The 20,439-nt window shown below is 36.3% G+C and overlaps 1 protein-coding gene and 1 long non-coding RNA gene across 3 annotated transcripts in view; one reads left to right on the forward strand and one right to left on the reverse strand.

Moving 5' to 3' along the window:
• Window positions 1–20,439, forward strand: part of LY75 (lymphocyte antigen 75) — a 133,805-nt gene that overhangs the window by 48,540 nt on the left and 64,826 nt on the right. For both annotated transcript variants that reach the window (XM_019457357.2, XM_019457368.2), the window contains exons 14-23: window positions 3,160–3,241; window positions 4,431–4,499; window positions 6,847–6,961; window positions 11,038–11,073; window positions 11,457–11,632; window positions 12,501–12,568; window positions 12,840–12,919; window positions 13,492–13,631; window positions 15,585–15,690; window positions 16,116–16,276. In XM_019457357.2, coding sequence (XP_019312902.2) covers window positions 3,160–3,241; window positions 4,431–4,499; window positions 6,847–6,961; window positions 11,038–11,073; window positions 11,457–11,632; window positions 12,501–12,568; window positions 12,840–12,919; window positions 13,492–13,631; window positions 15,585–15,690; window positions 16,116–16,276 — 1,033 coding nt within the window. The remainder of the gene's footprint in view (window positions 1–3,159; window positions 3,242–4,430; window positions 4,500–6,846; window positions 6,962–11,037; window positions 11,074–11,456; window positions 11,633–12,500; window positions 12,569–12,839; window positions 12,920–13,491; window positions 13,632–15,584; window positions 15,691–16,115; window positions 16,277–20,439) is intronic.
• Window positions 13,876–19,869, reverse strand: LOC109271780 (uncharacterized). The gene is made up of 2 exons (XR_002082108.2): window positions 19,758–19,869; window positions 13,876–14,390 (listed from the first exon to the last, which is right to left on the reverse strand). It is a non-coding gene; the product is annotated as an uncharacterized LOC109271780 (long non-coding RNA).

The raw sequence follows: 20,439 nt of genomic DNA on the forward strand, positions 1-20,439 counted from the left end.
AAAGAGGATCTCTTTTGCACTGCTGGTGGGAATTCAAACTGGTGCAGCCAGTCTGGAAAACAGTATGGAGGTTCATCAAAATATTAAAAATAGAGCTACCCTATGACCCAGCAATTACACTACTAGGTATTTATCCAAAGGATACAAAAATGCTGATTAGAAGGGGCACATGCACCCCAATGTTTATAGTAGCACTATTAATAATAGCCAAAGTATGGAAAGAGCCGGAATGTCCATCAACTGATGAATAAAGAAGATGTGGTCTATATATACAATGGAATACTACTGTACAATCAAAAAGAATGAAATCTTGCCATTTGCAACAATGTAGATGGAACTAGAATATATTACGCTAAGCGAAATAAGTCAAACAATGACATGTATCATATGATTTCACTCATGTGGAATTTAAGATACAAAACAGATGAACATAAGGGAAGGGAAACAAAACCAATATAAAAACAGGGAGGGAAACAAAACACAAGAGACTCTTAAATGTAGAGAACAAACTGAGGATTGCTGGAGGGGTGTTGGGGGGGAGTATGGGCTAAATGGGTGGTGGGCATTAAGGAGGGCACTTGTTGGGATGAGCACTGGGTGTTATATGTAAGTGATGAATCACTAAATTCTATTCCTGGTATCATTATTACACTGTATGTTAACTAACCTGGATTTAAATTAAAAAAAATAAAAAGTATGAGGGAATATTGAATAGAGGAAAGAGGTAAAGAAAAGCAATTAGTTTATTAAAAAGTGAGAAATTACTTATAAAATAATTTGCTCTGCACTAGGTGTTGTATGGAAACCAATTTGACAATAAATTTCATATTAAAAAAATAAAAATAAAATAGTTTGCTCTAGACTTGATTCACTAGCAAATTCTTTGAATTGCAGACTTCTACTTTTTAGCTATACATTCCATATGTTCCATACATTCTATTGAGCTTGAGAGTAAGAATTAATTTTAGATTTGGATCCTATCTCTTCTCTAATATGTGTTATATTTATATGTATCTAACATTTATATGTATTATTATGCACATATAACATACACTCATATGTACTGATCATATATACTACATGCAGTTAGAAGGTTAAATTATAAGGAAAGTAACCAACATCACCAAAAAAAATTATATGTTTAGATAATAGTCTATTTATTAAGGCCTAAAAAGTGTAACATACTTTAGATAATATTTTCAAGTGGGGTGAGAGGTGAAGAAAATGTTCTTATGGTTCTATCACTTCTATTTATATTGCCAATATCTTCCTAGCTAGAGAATAAGTTTAATTGAGGAAAGGGATATTTACAATGTATGTCCCTGCTTCTATGTATTATTGTATATATCCTTCCTTGGAATGTCTTTCTTTTCTCTTCTCAGTTGGTTGTAATATTCGTATGTGCTAAACACTCAGATTATGACTCAAAAGAAATGTTAGCCATCCTTTGAAGACTATCTTTTGTTCTACTGACCTCACAAAATGTATTGTGACTTGCTGCAGTCCACAGTGACCCTCTTTTTCTGAACTTTTGTAATGCTTAAAATTTATACAAATTTTACGTCACTTGGTATCTTTCTAAATGGCCATTATTTTCTTTGTTCATGTATATATCATCCTCCTGACTAGTTTCTATGCCATTTGAGGATAGATACTAGGTCTTGTACTTCTCTGTGTCACCATGGCACCTAGCTCAATGCCTTGTACATAGAAGTATAATAGTAATGAGTGTTAAATATAACCATTTAAATGACTTTAATTATATTGCTCTGGTATATTCATGGGTATAACCCATGAAGTTTGGCACTTAGAAGATACTTATACTTGATCTTTAAAAAAAGCAGGGGGTACCTGGCTAGCTCAGTTGGTAGAGCATGCAACTCTTGATCTCAGGGTTGTAACTTTGAGACCCACACTGGGTGTTGAGATTACTTAATAAAATCTTTGAAAAAAAGGGGCACCTGGGTGGCTCAGTCAGTTAAGCATCCAACTTCGGCTCAGGTCATGATATCACAACTCATGAGTTTGAGTCCTATGTCAGGCTCAATGCTGACAGCTTAGAACCTGGAGTCTGCTTCAGATTCTATGTCTCCCTATTTCTCTGCCCTTCCCCTGCTCATGCTCTCTCTTTCTCTCTCTCTCTGTCTCTGTCTCTCTCCTCTCTCAAATATAAAGAAACATTTTTTTAATCTTTGAAAAAAAAAGATATTTATACTTGTTTACTCTAAACTTAATGGGCAGTGGGAATAAAAATTTTTTTTAATTTAAATGTAGCCAAATGATTTGTACTACATTACAAAAAAGATATCTAAATGTGTTATAAACACTTTAAGCAAATGCTATTGCTATCTTTGACTGTATTTGAAAACATTATCTAATATTGAAGCTCTCCAGTAAAAGTTTTAGATTATCATGCATTTTTTTTCCTCTGAAGTTCAAAATGGAAAGTTTTTACCTTTCATATGAAGAACATAACTTAAAATTTAGTTTTAAGAAGTATGGTACTTTTCCCATATTTAGGGTTCGGTTTCATTTCAAAAGATGTCTTTATAGAGCTTAAAATGGTGCTTTTCAGTTAGTGAGAAGACAAACTTCTATGTCTTAAGCATTTTACTTACTTTTTTTATTTTTAATTTTTTAATGTGTATTTGTTTTTGACACAGAGACAGCATGAGCGGGGGAGGGGCAGAGAGAGAGGGAGACATAGAATCCGAAGCAGGCTCCAGGCTCTGAGCCGTCAGCCCAGAGCCCGATGCGGGGCTTGAGCTCACAGACCGCGAGATTGTGACCTGAGCCGAAGTCAGATGCTCAACCGACTGAGCCACCCAGGTGCCCCTGTGTCTTAAGCATTTTAGACATGTGAATACTGGGGCACCTGGGTGGCTCAGTCGATTGAGTGTTCGACTTCGGCTCAGGTCACGATCTCGCGGTCCGCGGGTTCGAGCCCCACGTCGGGCTCTGGGCTGATGGCTCGGAGCCTGGAGCCTGCTTCCGATTCTGTGTTTCCCTCTCTCTCTGCCCCTCCCCCGTTCATGCTGTGTCTCTCTCTGTCTGAAAAATAAATAAACGTAAAAAAAAAAAAAATTTAGACATGTGAATACTAAATATTTTTGCCAAATCTGTGCTCACATTGTTTTTTAATACTTTCTTTTTACATAGTGACCAGCGTTGGCTGTGGATAGGTTTGAATAAAAGGAGCCCAGATTTACAAGGATCCTGGGAGTGGAGTGATCATACACCAGTAAGTTTAAACTTTCTCGTTTGGGTTAATATAAAGGGATTATTTGTTTCAATATCAAGTGAATTGATGAATAATACACCCATAGACTATACAAGTGTTAAAGTTATGAAGAAATATCTTTATTGAAATGGAAATCCGTTCACATATAAGAAGCGAGGGGAAAAGTTACTAATCTCATTTTTATTTTAAAAAATAACCATATAAAGGCACCTGGGTGGCTCAGTCAGTTAAGCACCCTGGCTCTTGATTTAGGATCAGGTCATGATCTCATGGTTCGTGAGAGCCAGCCCCGCTTGAAGGCTCCGCGCTAACAGCTCAGAGTCTGCTTGGGATTCTCTTTCCCCACCACTCACTCTGCCCTTCCCCCACTCATACTTTTTTCTCTCTCTCTCAAAATAAATAAACTTAAAAAAATTAGAATTAAAATTAAAAAATAATTTAGTTTCTCTATAGTCCAAAAAATATGGATATATAGATATAGCGGTCATCTTTGGATAGTAAAGTTTTTTCTTTTTCTTTGTGCTGCTTTTTATGTCCTTTATTCACAATGAGAAGCTTCTATTTTTATTAGAGTTACATAAGAGTTATGTAAAAGAGTTTTACTAGAGTTATGTAAAAAAGAATATGTCTTTATTGGGGGAAATAATTTGTTTGGGGAAACCTTAAAGAGACCTTAAATACTATTTCAAATGTTTATATTATCTTAAAGAGAAGTTTTAGGTAACATTTATAGGAGCAAATTATTCTCAAATGTATTGAATATTGATTCCACATTACCATTGTGTCAATTCATTGTATATTCTTTCCAAACATAAAATCCCTTGACTTTCATTTTTAAATGGGTACATGTCTGAAATTAGTTAACTGAATAACTAGCATTTCAACAGATGCCAAAAAAAAGGTCTTTTGTAAACTCCTGATTCTCTGTGATCCCAGATGCAAACTTAATACACCGCTAACCTCCACTTCTGTAACTATAGCTTCCTTCGTTGGGAAACTGACGACAGTACGATATTTTCTAAGTCATCTGATGATTTAACATCCTGATATTAAAAAAAAGAGAGAGATGAAAAGTTTTCCTTCCATGGCATGTGAATGTGTTTGAGTTATTAAAGCTTCCTAAATTACATCTAAATTGCAAATATATATACATCAGTCTTAAGTTCTCAAGCCTCTCTTGTTCTTTAAGGTGTCTACTATCATCATGGAAAATGAGTTTCAGCAGGATTATGATATCAGAGACTGTGCTGCTGTCAAGGTCGGTACAATGCTGGAAAATCTGCATATTTAAAAAATAAATTTGACATTGTGTTCAGTCAGGCAACAGATCCACAGAGTGCCTTTTGTGTGTGGAGCATGATATTGGGTGCAGTGGAAGGTAAGAACCAAGCTACCTAACTTACACTTCATTTGAGAAGATAAAATTCATATTCAGGCAAGATGGCTTTTATTACTGTACAGTAATAGGCTCCAAGTGAATGAGCTGAGGAGCACTAATGAAACTCAGAAGAAGTGATTCCTATGGCCTATTTCCAGAAGGAGGTGGGACTTGAACTGTGCTGTTGCACAGGTAGGATAGGGTAAGCCTTTCCAATGGGGGATGACATGAGGAGGTGGCATAAAATCACAAGAGAGTTGAAGGGAGAGGCTAAGGCAGTGAGAACAGAATACAGATCAAGAAGGTTTCTTTGGTGCCGTGGTTGAAAACAAAGTTGAGGGGGGTGGCGCCTGGGTGGCTCAGTCGGTTGAGCCTCTGACTCTTGATTTTGGCTCAGGTCATGATCTCACAGTTTGTGAGATCAAGCCCCACAATGGGCTCTTCATTGACAGTGTGGAGCCTGCTTGGGATTCTCTCTCTCCCTCTCTCTCTGCCCTCTCCCTGTACTCGAGCCCACTCACCCTTTCTCTATCTCTCTCTCAAAATAAATAAACCAAAAAAAAAAAAAAAGAAAAAAAAGTTGGGAAATTAGATTGATGGTAAGCAACAGCATTATTAAGGATTTTTGACAAGAAACCAAGGAGGGCGAAGAAGATTCATATCAAGTCAGATTTCAAGATGCAGCAGATAGGATCAGAAGGCAATAAAAGACCAGTTAGGTATCTTCCTTTGCAACATTCGTTCACTTATTGATTCCACTAATGACAGTCCAAGCATTGGACTAGATGATTGACAGTGGCGATAGTGATGATGGTGGCAGCAGCTAATACTTGTGGACTCATGAGCCAGGCACAGTGCTAGGCATGTCACACTTATTATTTCATTTAATGCTTACATGACCTTGTGAGGTAGGTACTATTACCATATTCACCTTATGAGTTCTGAGAAATTTGAGTTCTGAGTGAGTATACATGATTATAGAACTGAAATTTAACCCCCCGTGTCTGGGTCCACCCTGCTATATGACTAGGCATTTATAGAAACAGAAAGGATACTGGCTTATGGAGAAAATACTACATTTTAGTTTAGATATTTTGAATTCAAGCTAGTGGTAAGAAATATTCTATAGTAAGTTGAAGTTAAGAGACTGGAGTTGAAGGAAAAATGTATATTAAAAAAGTATAAAGGGCCAAAAGTGGATTTAGGGGAATCATCAACGCATAGAATGTAAGATGAGGAAGTAGGAAACCTATAAATGATATCTTTGCTATGCACGCCCAAGAAAGAGATTCAAGAAGGTGATTGCCCAGAAGTGCTGCAGGAAGGTTGAGAAAAGAACTGAAAAGTTCATTGGAAAACACTAGTTTCTAAGCACCTGTTCTAGTAATAAACTATATAGTATCATGCCATTTTTATAGAATTCTATTTAACACATGAGAAGATGACAACTTCAAAGAAGCTTATAAAGTTTCCAGAACACTGATGCAATAAACTATGTTCTATGTAAGTAGAATCCCTATGTGCGAAGAGAGTCAAAAATCTACCAAAGAACTAAATAAAAGAGACACTGATGCTACCTGTGTCAGGAACAAGACCAGCCAGGGCAGTGTTCTGGAAGGAGAATCTCACCTAACCTGCCACAGTACCCACCAGAATCTTGGTCATAAGAGAGAGCAGTCCAAAGAATGGTGGCGGTTCCTCCCAGGTCATGCCCTCTCCTTTCCTTTCTTCTCTGCTTGCTGGCTGGGGTTTGTAGAGAGCGATCTTGGATCACATAGAAGAAGCTCACATCCTGGCAGTGCAGAGCAACACCACAGCAGGAACCTAGGCCCTTGATATCAGCCTCTAATGTCACATTTCACAGATCTGCTTTCATCACAGTCTGCTATTTGGAAGCCACGGAAATAAGCATCTTTTTCTAGCTTGACCTTTCTCAAATTTAAAGGTGCAACCTACAATTTCGTATCAACAAGAACAGAAAAAAAAAGCAATAATTTATATTTTGGACATAAACATGACCTTATCATAAACATGACTTTATTTCCTTTATCAGCCCCTTTGAAGGTTCTTGATTAGGCTGTTAACCGTTTAAACACTGTGTTCATTCATTAAACAAATAACTTAGGTGCTAGAGCTAAAATAGATTAAACGCTATAGGGCCTAAAGTTTAGTGTTTTATAAACCTGCATTGACTTCAGAATTGTCTGCAATTCTCTTCCTCCTTTAGGTCATTCACAGGCCAGGGAGAAGAAGCTGGTATTTCTATGATGACAGAGAATTTATTTACTTACGACCTTTTGCTTGTGATACAAAACTTGAATGGGTATGCCAGATTCCAAAAGGTAAGTGGTAGTTATTCCTTTTCACAGTCTTCTCATGTGAACATTGTAAATGCTGAGCCTAAAGTGCCTAAGAGAGCATTTTAGTCTATAATCATAATTTTAAAAAGCCTATAAAGGCACAGTTAATACATTAAGCTCCATCCTGCTAGACTCCTACCCTGAGTACAAGGCTGGCTTATTGAGATTAGATGGTACCTTCCTCTTTTATCATGAAAGAATGTGTATAGAAAATAAAATTTAAGTTGAATTTAGAGAGATTAGATTTGGAAATGAAAGATTAATTCAACTAAAAGAAGATACATAGTGGAGGGAATCATTTCAATTTTTATTTTGATGCAAAATGAAGATAAACTTGGGAAGAACGAGGCAAGAATCAAGAAATCAAAATTTGGCAGGTCTCTGTAACATGTGGAAGCAATCTGCACTGAACTCCCATAGTGCTAATAGTTTATGGAATTCAAGTTCAAATCTAGGAGACCAGTTAGCTTGATAGTAGAGGCTTTGGTGACAAAAAGGAGAGAAAGGGGAATAAAGAGATACCTTTTTATTTAGCTTGTTACTAGGAAAATGTTAAAGAATATTAAGGAAAGTGTTAAGAAGATTTTTAACACTCAAATTGTTTTTCAATAATTTTAAAATAATTTTAAGTAGTTTTATTGGATATATTCAATTAAGTAGTGGTAAATTCACAGAAAGCTCTAAAGGAAATTTCTGAACTGAATGTAAATCATTGGAACTAAAGGTAGATCCTCTACTAAGCTCTCAAAGAACCCAGAGTGTCCCTTCATACAACTATCTATTAGAACATCGTTCTTTTTCCCTAAAAAGGCCACCATATTGCCTTTAAAAGAGCTTCAGACATGATATCCAGTAAAGTAACTGGAAAGTCTCTTTCACAAAAACAACTGGCAGGCCATTAATAAAAGAGGGAACTGTGTGTGTGTTGACAGGGTTTTTCCAGTAGAGAAATTATACCTGAGGTATTCCTGATTATTTGATTAAACCTGCAAAGGAACAAAAGGAAGCCAATCCGGATACCCTTTAAACAAGCAGAGAAGTAACTAACATATATGACTAATTTGGATAACTCTCTGGTTTGAAGCAGGAGTGGTGATCTTCCCATTAATCTTTAGTATTTGCTAACATGCCACAGACAGTGTCATTGCTCCCTCCAAACTGTGTCCTCACTGGTATCTACTACCCCACCCCTGTGCCTCGTATCTGAGCAGTGGGGCAAACCCAAGAGTTCACACCAGCATAACTAGAGAAATTACAAACGAGTAAGTACGGGAAATATTATGAAGAGCATGTAGTTGTCTTTTTGTCTTTTTTATATATTTTTTTATTTTAAATAAAAAAGAAGGGAATTAACAAGCTTAGCAAACATAAATCAATTAACTAACTAAATAAATCTTCTAAATAACAGTACCCCTGCTCTCCTCATGTAGAAATAAATTTAAAAACTAAAGAACTTCCTTAGTCTATTCACAATTGTCTGAAGAAATTAGTGATTGTTTGATCCAGAAGTTTAAATGTTAGGGAAACTTCCCTTTGATAACCCCTAAATTCTAAGTTATAATGTGTCATATTCACCTAGCTGTATGTTTTCGCAGTTAGGAGAGCAGCTAAAGTCTGCTCAACTGGATATTTCTGTATCAATCTGTATTTTTCTGGTTTTGTTAAAGCAGTTTATAAACCTCAGTAACCTAAATCATCATACCTTTGCTCTAGTTCCTGCCTTTTTTTTTCCATAAAGAAGTTATCCTACCTATTTTTTTTTAATTAATTTATTTTTTTATTTTGAGAGAGAAAGTGTGGGTTGGGGAGGGGCAGAGACAGAGAGGGAGAGAGAGAATCCCAAGCAGGCTCTTCACTGTCAGCATGGAGCCCGATGTGGGGCTCAAACTCACAAACCATGAAACCATGACCTGAGCCAAAGTCAGATGCTTAACTGACTGAGCCACCCAGGTGCCCCTGTCCTTTTTTAAATGTTTATTTATTTATTTTGAGCGAGAGAGTGAGTGAGCACACACGCACAAGCCAGAGAGGGGCAGAGAGAGAAGGGGAGAGAGAGAATCCCACGCAGGCTCCACCCTGTCAGTGCAGAGCCCCATGCAGGGCTCAAATGCAGGAACTTCAAGATCATGACCTGAACCGAGATCAAGAGCTTGCACTTAACTAACTAAGCCACCTGGGTGCCCTTTGCTCCTGCCTTTTTTAAAAAGGTAAAAGATTTATAAGATCTGAAGAGAAACCAGAGTATTTGCCTTTTTTATTACCTGATCCAATTGTTTCTAATTAGTCCCCCTTCTCTAAAAGGGATACTTTGACAACCTAGAAATTTTAAATAGCCATAGCCGCTATAGATATACATAATTTTAAAATATTCTTTTCTTTAAATTGAACAAATAGTATCAAAAATAAGACTCATAAAAATGTCTTTAGTAAAATCATCTATAATGCCACTACCCAAACACAACAAGTAGTATATTATACTTCTTTTTTTTTTTTTTTTCCAACGTTTTTTATTTATTTTTGGGACAGAGAGAGACAGAGCATGAACGGGGGAGGGTCAGAGAGAGAGGGAGACACAGAATCGGAAACAGGCTCCAGGCTCCGAGCCATCAGCCCAGAGCCTGACGCGGGGCTCAAACTCACGGACCGCGAGATCGTGACCTGGCTGAAGTCGGACGCTTAACCGACTGCGCCACCCAGGCACCCCTATACTTCTTGATAACTTGCACATACATACGTAATCTTGTGAAGAAAAAAATATTTGCATTCTGCTTTTCTCACTAATTTAAAGAAATTTCAAGGTTAGACATAGCTTCCCCCAAGACACAAATGAACAGAACTTTTTGATGAGATTACAAACAAGAAACTATGTATATTTTTAATTGATTTGACCCATTGTTGATAGAAATTACCCAGTATGCAGAGAACGACTCACAGAGAGAAACCCAAGATGTTAGATACATAGACAGTCCTCTAAGTAGGGTCATCTGTCCATTAGGCCCAGATACAACAGCGAAATTAAGAACAGCTATTTTGCCCTGTAATTTATAAGATTCATCAAATTATATCTTTGCCTTGGAATGGCATGACATTTGACCGACTCTTGATCTTAGGGTCATGAGTTCAAGCCCCGTGTTGGGCTCCGAGCTGGGAGTGAAGCCTACTTAAAAAAAAAAAAAAAAGAAAGAAAGAAAGAAGTTGGGGAGAAGAAGGCAACAAGCATTCTGGGGAAGCTACTCTGCCCTGCAACTGTCTGGGTACTTTTGAAGGCGTGGTCTTAAGCTGATTTTCACAGTCTTTGTGAGTATGGTAGCAGAATCTTGTTTTTTTATTTATAGAGTAGAGAGTTGAGGCTCAGGGAGTTAAACAGCTAATCCAAAGTCCCACAGCAGTAAAGGGTCTGAGGGCATTTGGAAACTGACCCGCTCAACTTCAAAGACGAAAATTCTTTGTAATGTACTGTATTTTCTCTGTTTCCAACTAGGAATTCTGGGTGATTTTTATTATTTTTCTCCCAGCTTTGTCTCTTAAAAAAGCTTCTTAAAAAATTCAGTACTGAATTACTCTACATTGTTTACAAGGATATCCTAAGACAATGAACTCAACTAACCCAGGTTTATGGAACAATTACTCAAATTGCGTTGGATGGAGAAGTAGTTAGCTTCTGAATAATCTCATCCTACAATGATTGTCTTGGTGCCTATTCCTTACTGCTCATATGTAATGTATATGATATACTCATTTGCTTATTTATACTTTCTAATTATTAACTGTATCTTATCCGTCTAGTCTTCCTTTGTGACTTAGTGATATAAGGTAGAGAACTGCTAGTAATACGTTAATAGTAATAGATCTGCTTTTTTGATTGCCACTGAAGCAGCTTTAGCTTAGGCCCCACGAAATTCAAACTGAAGCAATCATAATATGAAAGGTAATGGTTTGGCCATAAATGGTCAAACTCAGCAATTCTGCAAGTCCTCTTGAGTTAGATTAAAGGCACTTACTGACATTATCTCTAATTGGGTACTAATTTTAAGCCTTTTGCTTTCTTTCTTATATAGGCTTTACTCCAAAAACACCAGACTGGTACAATCCAGGTAAGTTAAGGAAACTAAAATTTAGCCAAAGCTGCTTTTACCTTCTCAATAATGTATTTAGTTAATTATTTAAGCCATGGCCTAAGTGCCAGCTTTTCTATCACATCTTCAATGGAGGTGAAGTATCTCCAGGCAGGAAAGGTGATTGGCTGATGTGGAATGAGACTTTGAGGCTGGATTTGTGCTCCTCTGTGAGTACAGAAGGCTGGCTGTATCTCTCACTGGCTCAACAATCCTTGGTGCCTTGCAGACAGCACTGCCCTGGCCAGAGAGAGCCAATAATCTAAATGGATTACTATTTATAAGTAGTTTTGAACATTAATTTGTGTTTAGAGGCTGCATTTTGATTTGTACATAATTCTGATATTCTTCTTCTTCTTTAGAGCGTGCTGGAATTCATGGACCTCCAGTTGTCATTGAAGGGAGTGAATATTGGTTTGTTGCTGATCCTCACTTAAACTATGAAGAAGCTGTGCTGTATTGTGCTAGCAATCACAGCTCCCTGGCTACACTGACATCTTTGACAGGACTAAAAGCCATCAAAAACAAAATAGCAAACGTAATTTGAGATAATATATTAATTTTTTTTTCTTATTTTCATTATTTATTCCACTAAAAAATATTTCAGCTTATTGGGGCGCCTGGGTGGCTTAGTCAGTTGAACGTCCGACTTCGGCTCAGGTCATGATCTCACAGTCCACGAACTCGAGCCTCGCGTCGGGCCCTGTGCTGACAGCTCGGAGCCTGAAGCCTGCTTCTGATTCTGTGTCTCTCTGTCTCTCTGCCCCTCCCCCACTGCTCTATCTCTCTCACTCTCAAAAATGAATAAATGTTAAAAAAAAAAACATATTTCAGAAATCTTGCCAAAATCTACAAAAGTTAAATGTTTCTTTCAAGTAAAATTTGCCTAACAACATCCAAATTCATCATTTCATGTTAGAAAAGTTAAATAGAACTGCACAATGTTTTAAAATATTCAAGATTAAATATAAATGTCAATTTATAAGATGAACATCAATAGATAATATAAATTACTCTAATTCTTTTGTAGTAAAAGTTAATTTTATAGTTGAGTTTCTGTTTCTTCTAATAACTAACTTTGCAAAATATCTTTGTGGGAAAAATAATTTTTATATTTTTAAATGTATAATTCCTTGTAGTATATCCTCTATATCCAATTAACATATGTCTGTTATTACAGTGACCATATTTTCTGTATGCAAAATAGCACATAGTGAATATACAGAAGTTTTCATCTACTTCTTTGGTGAAAGGACCTGGTGTATATAAGTTAGAGACCAAGGAATGTCTGGAAATTTTAGTGGTTGTGGTTATGGTAAGATAGGGTATGTAAATCAAAACTCTCTTAAAAAAGTCAACACATGTAAGGATGGGTGATTTTGTTGGTTGGTTGGTTTGTTTTTCAGATATCTGGTGATGAACAGAAGTGGTGGGTGAGAACTGCCGAACAGCCCATAGATCGTCACTTTCTTAAGTATGTGACACAATTGATGCTGCCTTTGTAAAGTCATTTTAAGAAGGCCCAAATTCCCTTTAGAAAAGGGATTGCTATTTGCAATTTGTTTTGAACATTAATCTGTGAACTGTGTAGACTAGAGAAACCAAGTCTTTTTGCATATTAACATTAAGAAAAAAGTGGTATAAAATAATGGCATAACATTAAATTTAGAAGTAAAATTACAGTAAAAAACAGAATGGAACATGTAACTACGTTATGAGCTGTGAAATCTCTCCTTTTCTTTCAGCTCACGATATCTATGGCATCACTTTCCTATAACATTTCGGGAGGAATGCTTGTACATGTCTGCCAAGACTTGGTTTAGCGGTAAATTAATTCCAAATCCTTTAATGTTAATTATGTAATATGTGAACTTCAGGTTCAATTACTAGCTTAACCTTGTTTTCCTTTTGATTATATGTTTGGTTGCTTCATCTTGTTTTGGCTTATTGCTAATGACTATGGCTCAAATTCCAAATGCAGATAAAGGTGCTTTTCACTGTGAATATTTTCCTAAAGCAGTTACTTAGAAATAAACTTACCAATTTCATAACTGATAAGCTTATAAACAAATTTGCCAAGATAAACAGGTAGCAATTCTAAATATAGTTTAGGTCTCTTTCCCCTTCATTAGCCTTTGCTTTCAACCTATTTTCTCGCCATCAGGAACTGTGGTAACAGTGGTCATTATACCAAATGGGTGCATTTTTATCAGCAACACTGGTGTACTATAACCTACTGATAATTATAGAAGATAGAAATGGCTAGAGGAGAAAAGGAATATAATTTAACTGTTTGGGAAAGATTGATTTGAAGAGATTTTCTTTACTACTGGATTGTTTTTAAAATTTGCTAAACAGAAAATTCTCACTACAGTAATCCTGCTTTTCATTTCTCAGACTTAAATAAACCTGCAGATTGTAGTACCAAGTTGCCCTTCATCTGTGAAAAATATAATGTCTCTTCGTTAGAAAAATATAGTCCAGATTCTGCAGCTAAAATACAGTGCTCTGGGGATTGGATTGCTTTTCAGAATAAGGTAAAAAGAGAATTGCTACATTGTACAAATGATGATTGCTTTCATGCTGGTTGTATGGCCTGTGGCAGAACGCAGCCCATCAGATAACTTCACTAAGATAGCCTCTGCATATTTCAGTAACTCACCTGATCCCTCTGCATTTCCAAAACCAAGTTGACTCTCAAGTTAGGCATACCTACAGGTCTTTCCAAGTACTGTGTTCCTATTCTGTTGCTACTAAACTTAAATTGCTGATATTGATCTGTCAATGGATTGTAATACTTTAAATAGACTCTCTCTATAGCATGAAGGAAACTGACAGTTTCTGGCTGATAAATTTTCCCCCCTGAAAGAAAACATCCAAGCAGTATCTGTCACTTAAATTAGACCAGCATTCCCCAAACTACTTTTTGGGAACTACACATATGCTAACAAAATGCTCATCATTGATCTTGCTTCCAAAGGGGGCATTCTAGATCTGCCTCTTTTGAGATTCATAATCTGTATTGGTATATGTATCTCTTTGGAAATGCTAAGTAGAGAGATTGCTATAGTATGTTAAAACATCTGTTCTGTTACGTAAGAGAAGTTTGATGATAAGCAGGCTGGGGTTGGTGTGAGAGCCCCATGACATCTTCAAAAATGGTTCCTTTTGTCTTTTTGCTCTGCCATCCTTAGCATAATAAAACGTCCAAGCTCAAGTTCAGAGTGTTCTCTCTCGGGTCTTTTCTAGAAGCCACCCGATGATGATGATTTATATAGCTCATTGGCCACTGCAGTCTGTAAGGAAGATGAAAGAAAGCATTTTGTAGAATGTTTCAAGAAACACAATTTAGAGCATACTACCCCATACTAATGTGATCACGATATCAAAAAGAAAAAGGAAGATATGTGTCTGACAACTGAAAGCTCTGTACTAAAGCTAAGATATTAATTTTAAAAGTAGTACAATCTTTTTTCCCCAAGGTACTGGGACTAAATTAATTTACATAGTTGGTGTAATTTTGAATTAAAATATCCTGCCAAAAGAAACAGGGATGATTTCTTTTAAAATATCTGTTTTTATATAAGGAGGTGATGATTTGGAATGCAGCCTTTGAAGTCAGATGGAACACAATCTAAATGCTGACCATACCACTGTCTGGCTATTTCACTCATTGGAGAAGTTACTTAACTGCCCTGTGCCTCAGTTTCCCCCCATTTGTTGTGAGAATTAAATGAGATAATATTATGCAAACTGTTTAGCACATGGGAAGCACTCAATAAATGGGAGGTTTTGGGGCACCTGGGGGGCTCAGTCGGCTAAGCGGCCGACTTTGGCTCGGGTCATGATCTCGTGGTCCGTGAGTTCGAGCCCTGCGTCGGGCTCTGTGCTGACAGCTCAGAGCCTGGAGCCTGTTTCAGATTCTGTGTCTCCCTCTCTCTGACCCTCCCCTGTTCATGCTCTGTCTCTCCCTGTCTCAAAAATTAACAAAACGTTAATAAATAAATAAATAAATAAATAAATAAATGGGAGGTTTAAAAAAAATAGTTTGACTAATAGACCACTCTAGTTGTTTATATTGAGAGCAGAGATCTGCATTCATATAGTACTACTTTGTAAATTTCCATCTCTCAGAGACCAAAAATTAGCAGCCCTCTAAAAGATGAGGTGTTTATGGGACACCTGGGTGGCTCAGTTAAGCCTCTGACCTTTGATTTCGGCTCATGTCATGATCCCAGAGTCATGGGATTGAGCCCCGCGTCAGGCTCTGCACTGAACGTGGAGCCTGCTTAACACTCTCTCCTCTCCCTCTGTCCCTCTCCCTGGCTTGTGCGCTCGCTCTCTCTCTCTCTCTCTCTCTCTCTCTCTCTCATTCTCTCTCTCTTTAAAAAGAAATAAAGAAAAGATGAGGTGTTTACCTACTATGTGAGCTTTCCTGTGTCTGGAATCTTATTCTTCATAAGAATATTCTTCATGTTTTTTGTTTGCAGTGTTTTCTAAAAATCAAACCCAAGTCTCTCACATTTTCTCAAGCAAGTGATACTTGTCATACCTATGGTGGCACCCTTCCTTCAGTGTTGAGCCAGAGAGAACAAGGTAGCAGAATTGTTCTGAAAACATGTTTTATTCTGATCTGGGGAGCCAAGATAGTTTGGGGAGGCCGTGGGGAATTAGCATATTAAAAAATCTTATTAGGGGCACCTGGGTGGCTCAGTCAGTTAAGCACTTGACTCTTGGTTTTGGCTCAGGTTGTGAACTCGCAGTTGTGAGTTCAAGCCCCACATCGGGTTCCTCAATGACATTGCAGAGCCTGCTTGGGATTCTCTCTCTCTCCCTCTCCCCCTCTGCCCCTCCCCTGCTCATTCTGTCTCTCTTTCTCTCTCAAAATAAATAAATAAACTTATTTTACAGAATAGGTAAAAGACTATCTTTGTAGATAAGCAAGAGATATTCATTAACATTTTTAATATATCTCTAATTTGAATAAGTCAAATGCTTTAAAAAAAATCTCTTTCTGACAGATTTTATTACATCCTTGCTTCCGGATATGGAGGCTACATTATGGATTGGTTTGCGCTGGACTGCCTATGAAAGGATAAACAAGTGGACAGATAACAGGGAGCTGACATACAGTAACTTTCACCCATTGCTGTCTGGTTGGAGGCTGAAAATACCAGCAAATGTAAGTTTTTTTGAGTCAGAAATCTATATAGGTTTGTGACATACCCAAGTATTCCATAAATTACTAGATTAAGATAATAACAAGGGTCTATTGGGACACCTGAGCGGCTCAGGTGGTTAAGTGTCCAACTTCGGCTCAGGTCATGTATGATCTCATGGTTCATGAGTTCAAGCCCTGCATTGGGCTCCATGCTGACAGTGTGGATCCTGCTTTGGATTCTCTCTCTCTCTCTCTCTCTCTCTCTCTCTCTCTCTCTCTCTTTCTCTCTCTTTCTCTCTCTTTCTCTGTCCCTTCCCCATGCGCGCGCACTCTCTCTCTCTGTCTCTCTCTCAATATAAATAAATAAGCATATAAAAAAAGAATAAAGGTCTATTTTATGAGTCCACTTATATGAAATGTGCAGAGCAGGCACATCTTTAAAGATAAAATGTAGATTAGTGTTTGCCAGAGGCTAAGGAGGAAGGAAAGATTGGGGGTGATGCCCAAAGGGCATGGCATTTCTTCTTGGAGTGGTAAAAATGTTCTAAAAATTGATTGGGGGTGATGGTTACATAATTGAATATACTAAGAACTATAGAATGTGTGCTTTAAATGGGTAAATTATATCACCTATGAGTAATATGTCAATAAAACTGTCCCAAGAAGAACAGGAGCTCCCCAGCATTCAGGCAGATGCCCCTGTTTTTCACAGTAGCTTCAGACTCCATGACACTTATTTTACAACCACAATAAGCCATCAAGGAGTGAGATGCAAATAGAAGCAAATATAAATGTTTTATTAACATTTTGGGATTTGGGGGCTGTCTTCTGGGGCCAAAAGTACAAAATTGGTGATTAGTGATCATTCTTCCCAAACAGCTACACACAAAGAAGCTATAGAAGGGGAAAAAAGCATTGTGTTAACAATAGTTACCTTATACCATGATTCTGCTGCCCCCTGCTTCTGTCTTCCCTATTTGCTGGATATAAACCACCCTTTGCACAATGGCAAAGATTAAGAAATTAACTTTAAAGTCAAATTCCAAAGGTATGCCTAGACAACAGTTGATGTTCCTGATGCAGTATAACTTTGCTCAAGGTAGATGTTGGTGGCAAAGGGAACTCTGAGTCATATGTAATTATGTACAAAGTAAATATTAAAATAATGCTTGGTTATCATAGAAAATCTGAAAGTTGTAGAAGAGTAAATGCAATAAAGAAAACTGTCAACCTGATTCTACTTATACTTAGGCCAGTAGCTTTCAAGGTTTCAACCATAACCCCATAGTAAAAAATACATTTAAATTACTATTTAGTACATGAATATAAATATAATACTGAATTGAAACAGATGTTTCAAGAAACAGTACTTACCCTTACAGCATATACCCACTGATATTTTCCTTCTATTTTATTTTATTCTAGTCTAGTCTAGTCTAGTCTAAGCTATTCTCCTTCTCCTATCCAATCCTATTTCATTATCACATATGTGAGTCAAGATCTACTGAATTGATGTCACAACCTACTAAATGAGTCACAGACTATATTTGAACCCACATCTAGGAAATCACAATAAGTATTTCAGCATTTTTCCTTCTAGGGCTTTTTCATATATTATCTTTCTGACATAGATAAAATCACAGTCTGTTTACCACTGTATACATACTATTGTATTCTACTTTCCTTATTTAGTATTATATAACAGTTTCTTATACCATTAAAAGATATACTTGATAAGCATTTTAATAGTTGCACAATACTTCAGGATAGATATGTGAGAATATTTAGGTTGTTTCCATTGTTGCACAATCATAAATAGTGCTATAGTGAACGTTTATGTGCATAATCTTTGGTTATATTTCAAATTACCTCCTTAAGATAGATTTTGGAAGTCATATAGCCAGATCAAAAGATGTAAGTAGTTATAAAGCTCTGATCACCAAATGCTTTCCAGAAATGTTTATGAGTTTATATTCTTATTAGCAATATATTATGATTGCCATTTTATCCATAGCAACATATTAACAATTTCTAACATTTGTTGAACATCTAATATGTGTCAGGTACTTTGCTAATGCATCATATACATTATTTCATTTAATCTGCATGACAGATGTGAAAAAGACTATTACCCCACCTCTATCTTAGAAATGTAAAAACAGAAGGAATCCTGTAACTTACCCCCAATTGTGCAGCCATGCACATTTAAATGTGTCAGAGTCACATTTAAATCTAGGTCCAAGATTCCACAGAACCAGTGTTCTTAGGTTCTTTACTACGTTGCTTGTAAGGGACATTGTCTTTTTTTTTTTTTTAATATTAAATTTATTGTCAAGTTGGTTTCCATACAACATCCAGTGTTCATCCCAACAGGTGCAAGGGGCATTGTCTTTTAAAAATTCTTGCTAATTTGGTAATTTAAATATGTCATATTTTTATTTATATTTCTCTGATATCTAATAAATTATATATAATAAGTTCTATAAATTCAGTAGTAATTTGAATTTCATCAAGTATAAATGTTATGTTTTGCCAATATTTATCAAAGCCTTCATATATTTCTTTTTTCTTTCTTGCCTTCATGTATTTCTTATGATATTATAACTGTAAATATTAAACATGCTAACTCTCTATTTCCTGTGTTTACTAAAAATATTCCAGTACATTTTTAAACTCTGAATACCAAAAATATTCTAGAAATAAGTTTTGATTTTTTGCATATGTGTATATTCAAATCTGTTTATTTCCTTTTTTTCCTCCATTTCTATTAGATTACAAAGCTCATCATGTAAATGTTACTTAAATATATGCTTATATTTTCTTTGCCTTTTTTTTCCTGACAGCATGGTACAGCCATGGTATGTAGTGTATGTTGTCAGTGAATACTTAAGGCGTTTCCCTAGTCCTGTCTAACATCGTTTATTAAATACACTTCCATTTGTTAAAGACAATATGGGATGCCTCCTTTATTATATATTAAATGTGTGTGTATGTGATATGCTCTTACATAGCTATAACATGGATCTAAATACTATAATTTTGCCATATTTAAAAAAATGTAATAAGAATAGTTATCCTTTATGTATACCTTTAAACAATAGTTTTAGCTATTCTTGTCCATTCTTCCAAACTGTATTATTTAGTAAATTTCCAACTAAACTAATTAAATTAAAAAAAACTTCTGATGAGAATTTGACAACATTTTAGGGAGAATTAACATCTTTTTATTAACCTTTCAATCTAAAAATATGGTGTACTATATCTCTCCATTTACTCAAGTCTTCCTTCAGAGCCCTCAGTGAAGTTTTTGTAATTCTGTCTCATTGCCTCTGAGAATGGCAGGTTTTTCTTGATTTTCTGACAGGCAGAAAGCTATTATTTGGGTATATTTACATATGTATTTCATAGGCATCCATCTTCCTAAAAGCCTCAGTACTTCTCAGAGTTTTTCGCTAGATTTTTTGGGGGGTTTCCTAATCAGATAATCATAATCTTCAAATACCTGTCCATGCTTCACCACATATGGCTGGACTTCCAGAACTGTTGTACTACCAGAAGTAATAACCACCAACCTAGACTTGCTCTGTATTTTCTGGACTGTCTGAAGTCTCTCATTGTTATATATGATGCCTACTCTTTGTTTAAGTTTTATCATTCTAGAACTAGCTTATTTAGAACTATTCAAGAATAAGTACTGAATTTTCTGAAGCTTATTTCCAGCATCTGCTAAAATTGTGGTATAGCTATAGTAAACCATTTTCATCTTCTTATCACAAAATCTAGTTGCTCAGAATGGATTATTATTTTACTAGTATACTGAATTGGACTTATTAGAATTTTATTTGAGAATGTTTTCATCTCTGTTCACAGAGTTGATTTTTTTATGCCATGTGGTCGGATTTTTTTTCCGATTACATCAGCTTCGTAAGATGAACTGGGTAGCTTTTTGCCTTTATGTTTTGAAATTATGACTCAGCCTGGAGAATTTTCTTTCCCTGAAAGTTTGAAGGAATTACCTAAAAAATCATGTGATGTTACTTTTCAGAGATCATTCTTTAATAATAAAAGGATTTGGTGTAGTGGTTGAGTGCTTAAACTCCAGAGTCACATTGTCTGCGTTTGAATTCCATCCAGCCATTTAGTGTGCCTTTGTAAGTTCACTTAATTTTTCTTAAGCCTCAACT

Source organism: Panthera pardus, unplaced genomic scaffold, assembly GCF_024362965.1.
Source record: "Panthera pardus isolate Hobbes unplaced genomic scaffold, ASM2436296v1 HiC_scaffold_10, whole genome shotgun sequence".
NCBI lineage: Eukaryota > Metazoa > Chordata > Mammalia > Carnivora > Felidae > Panthera > Panthera pardus.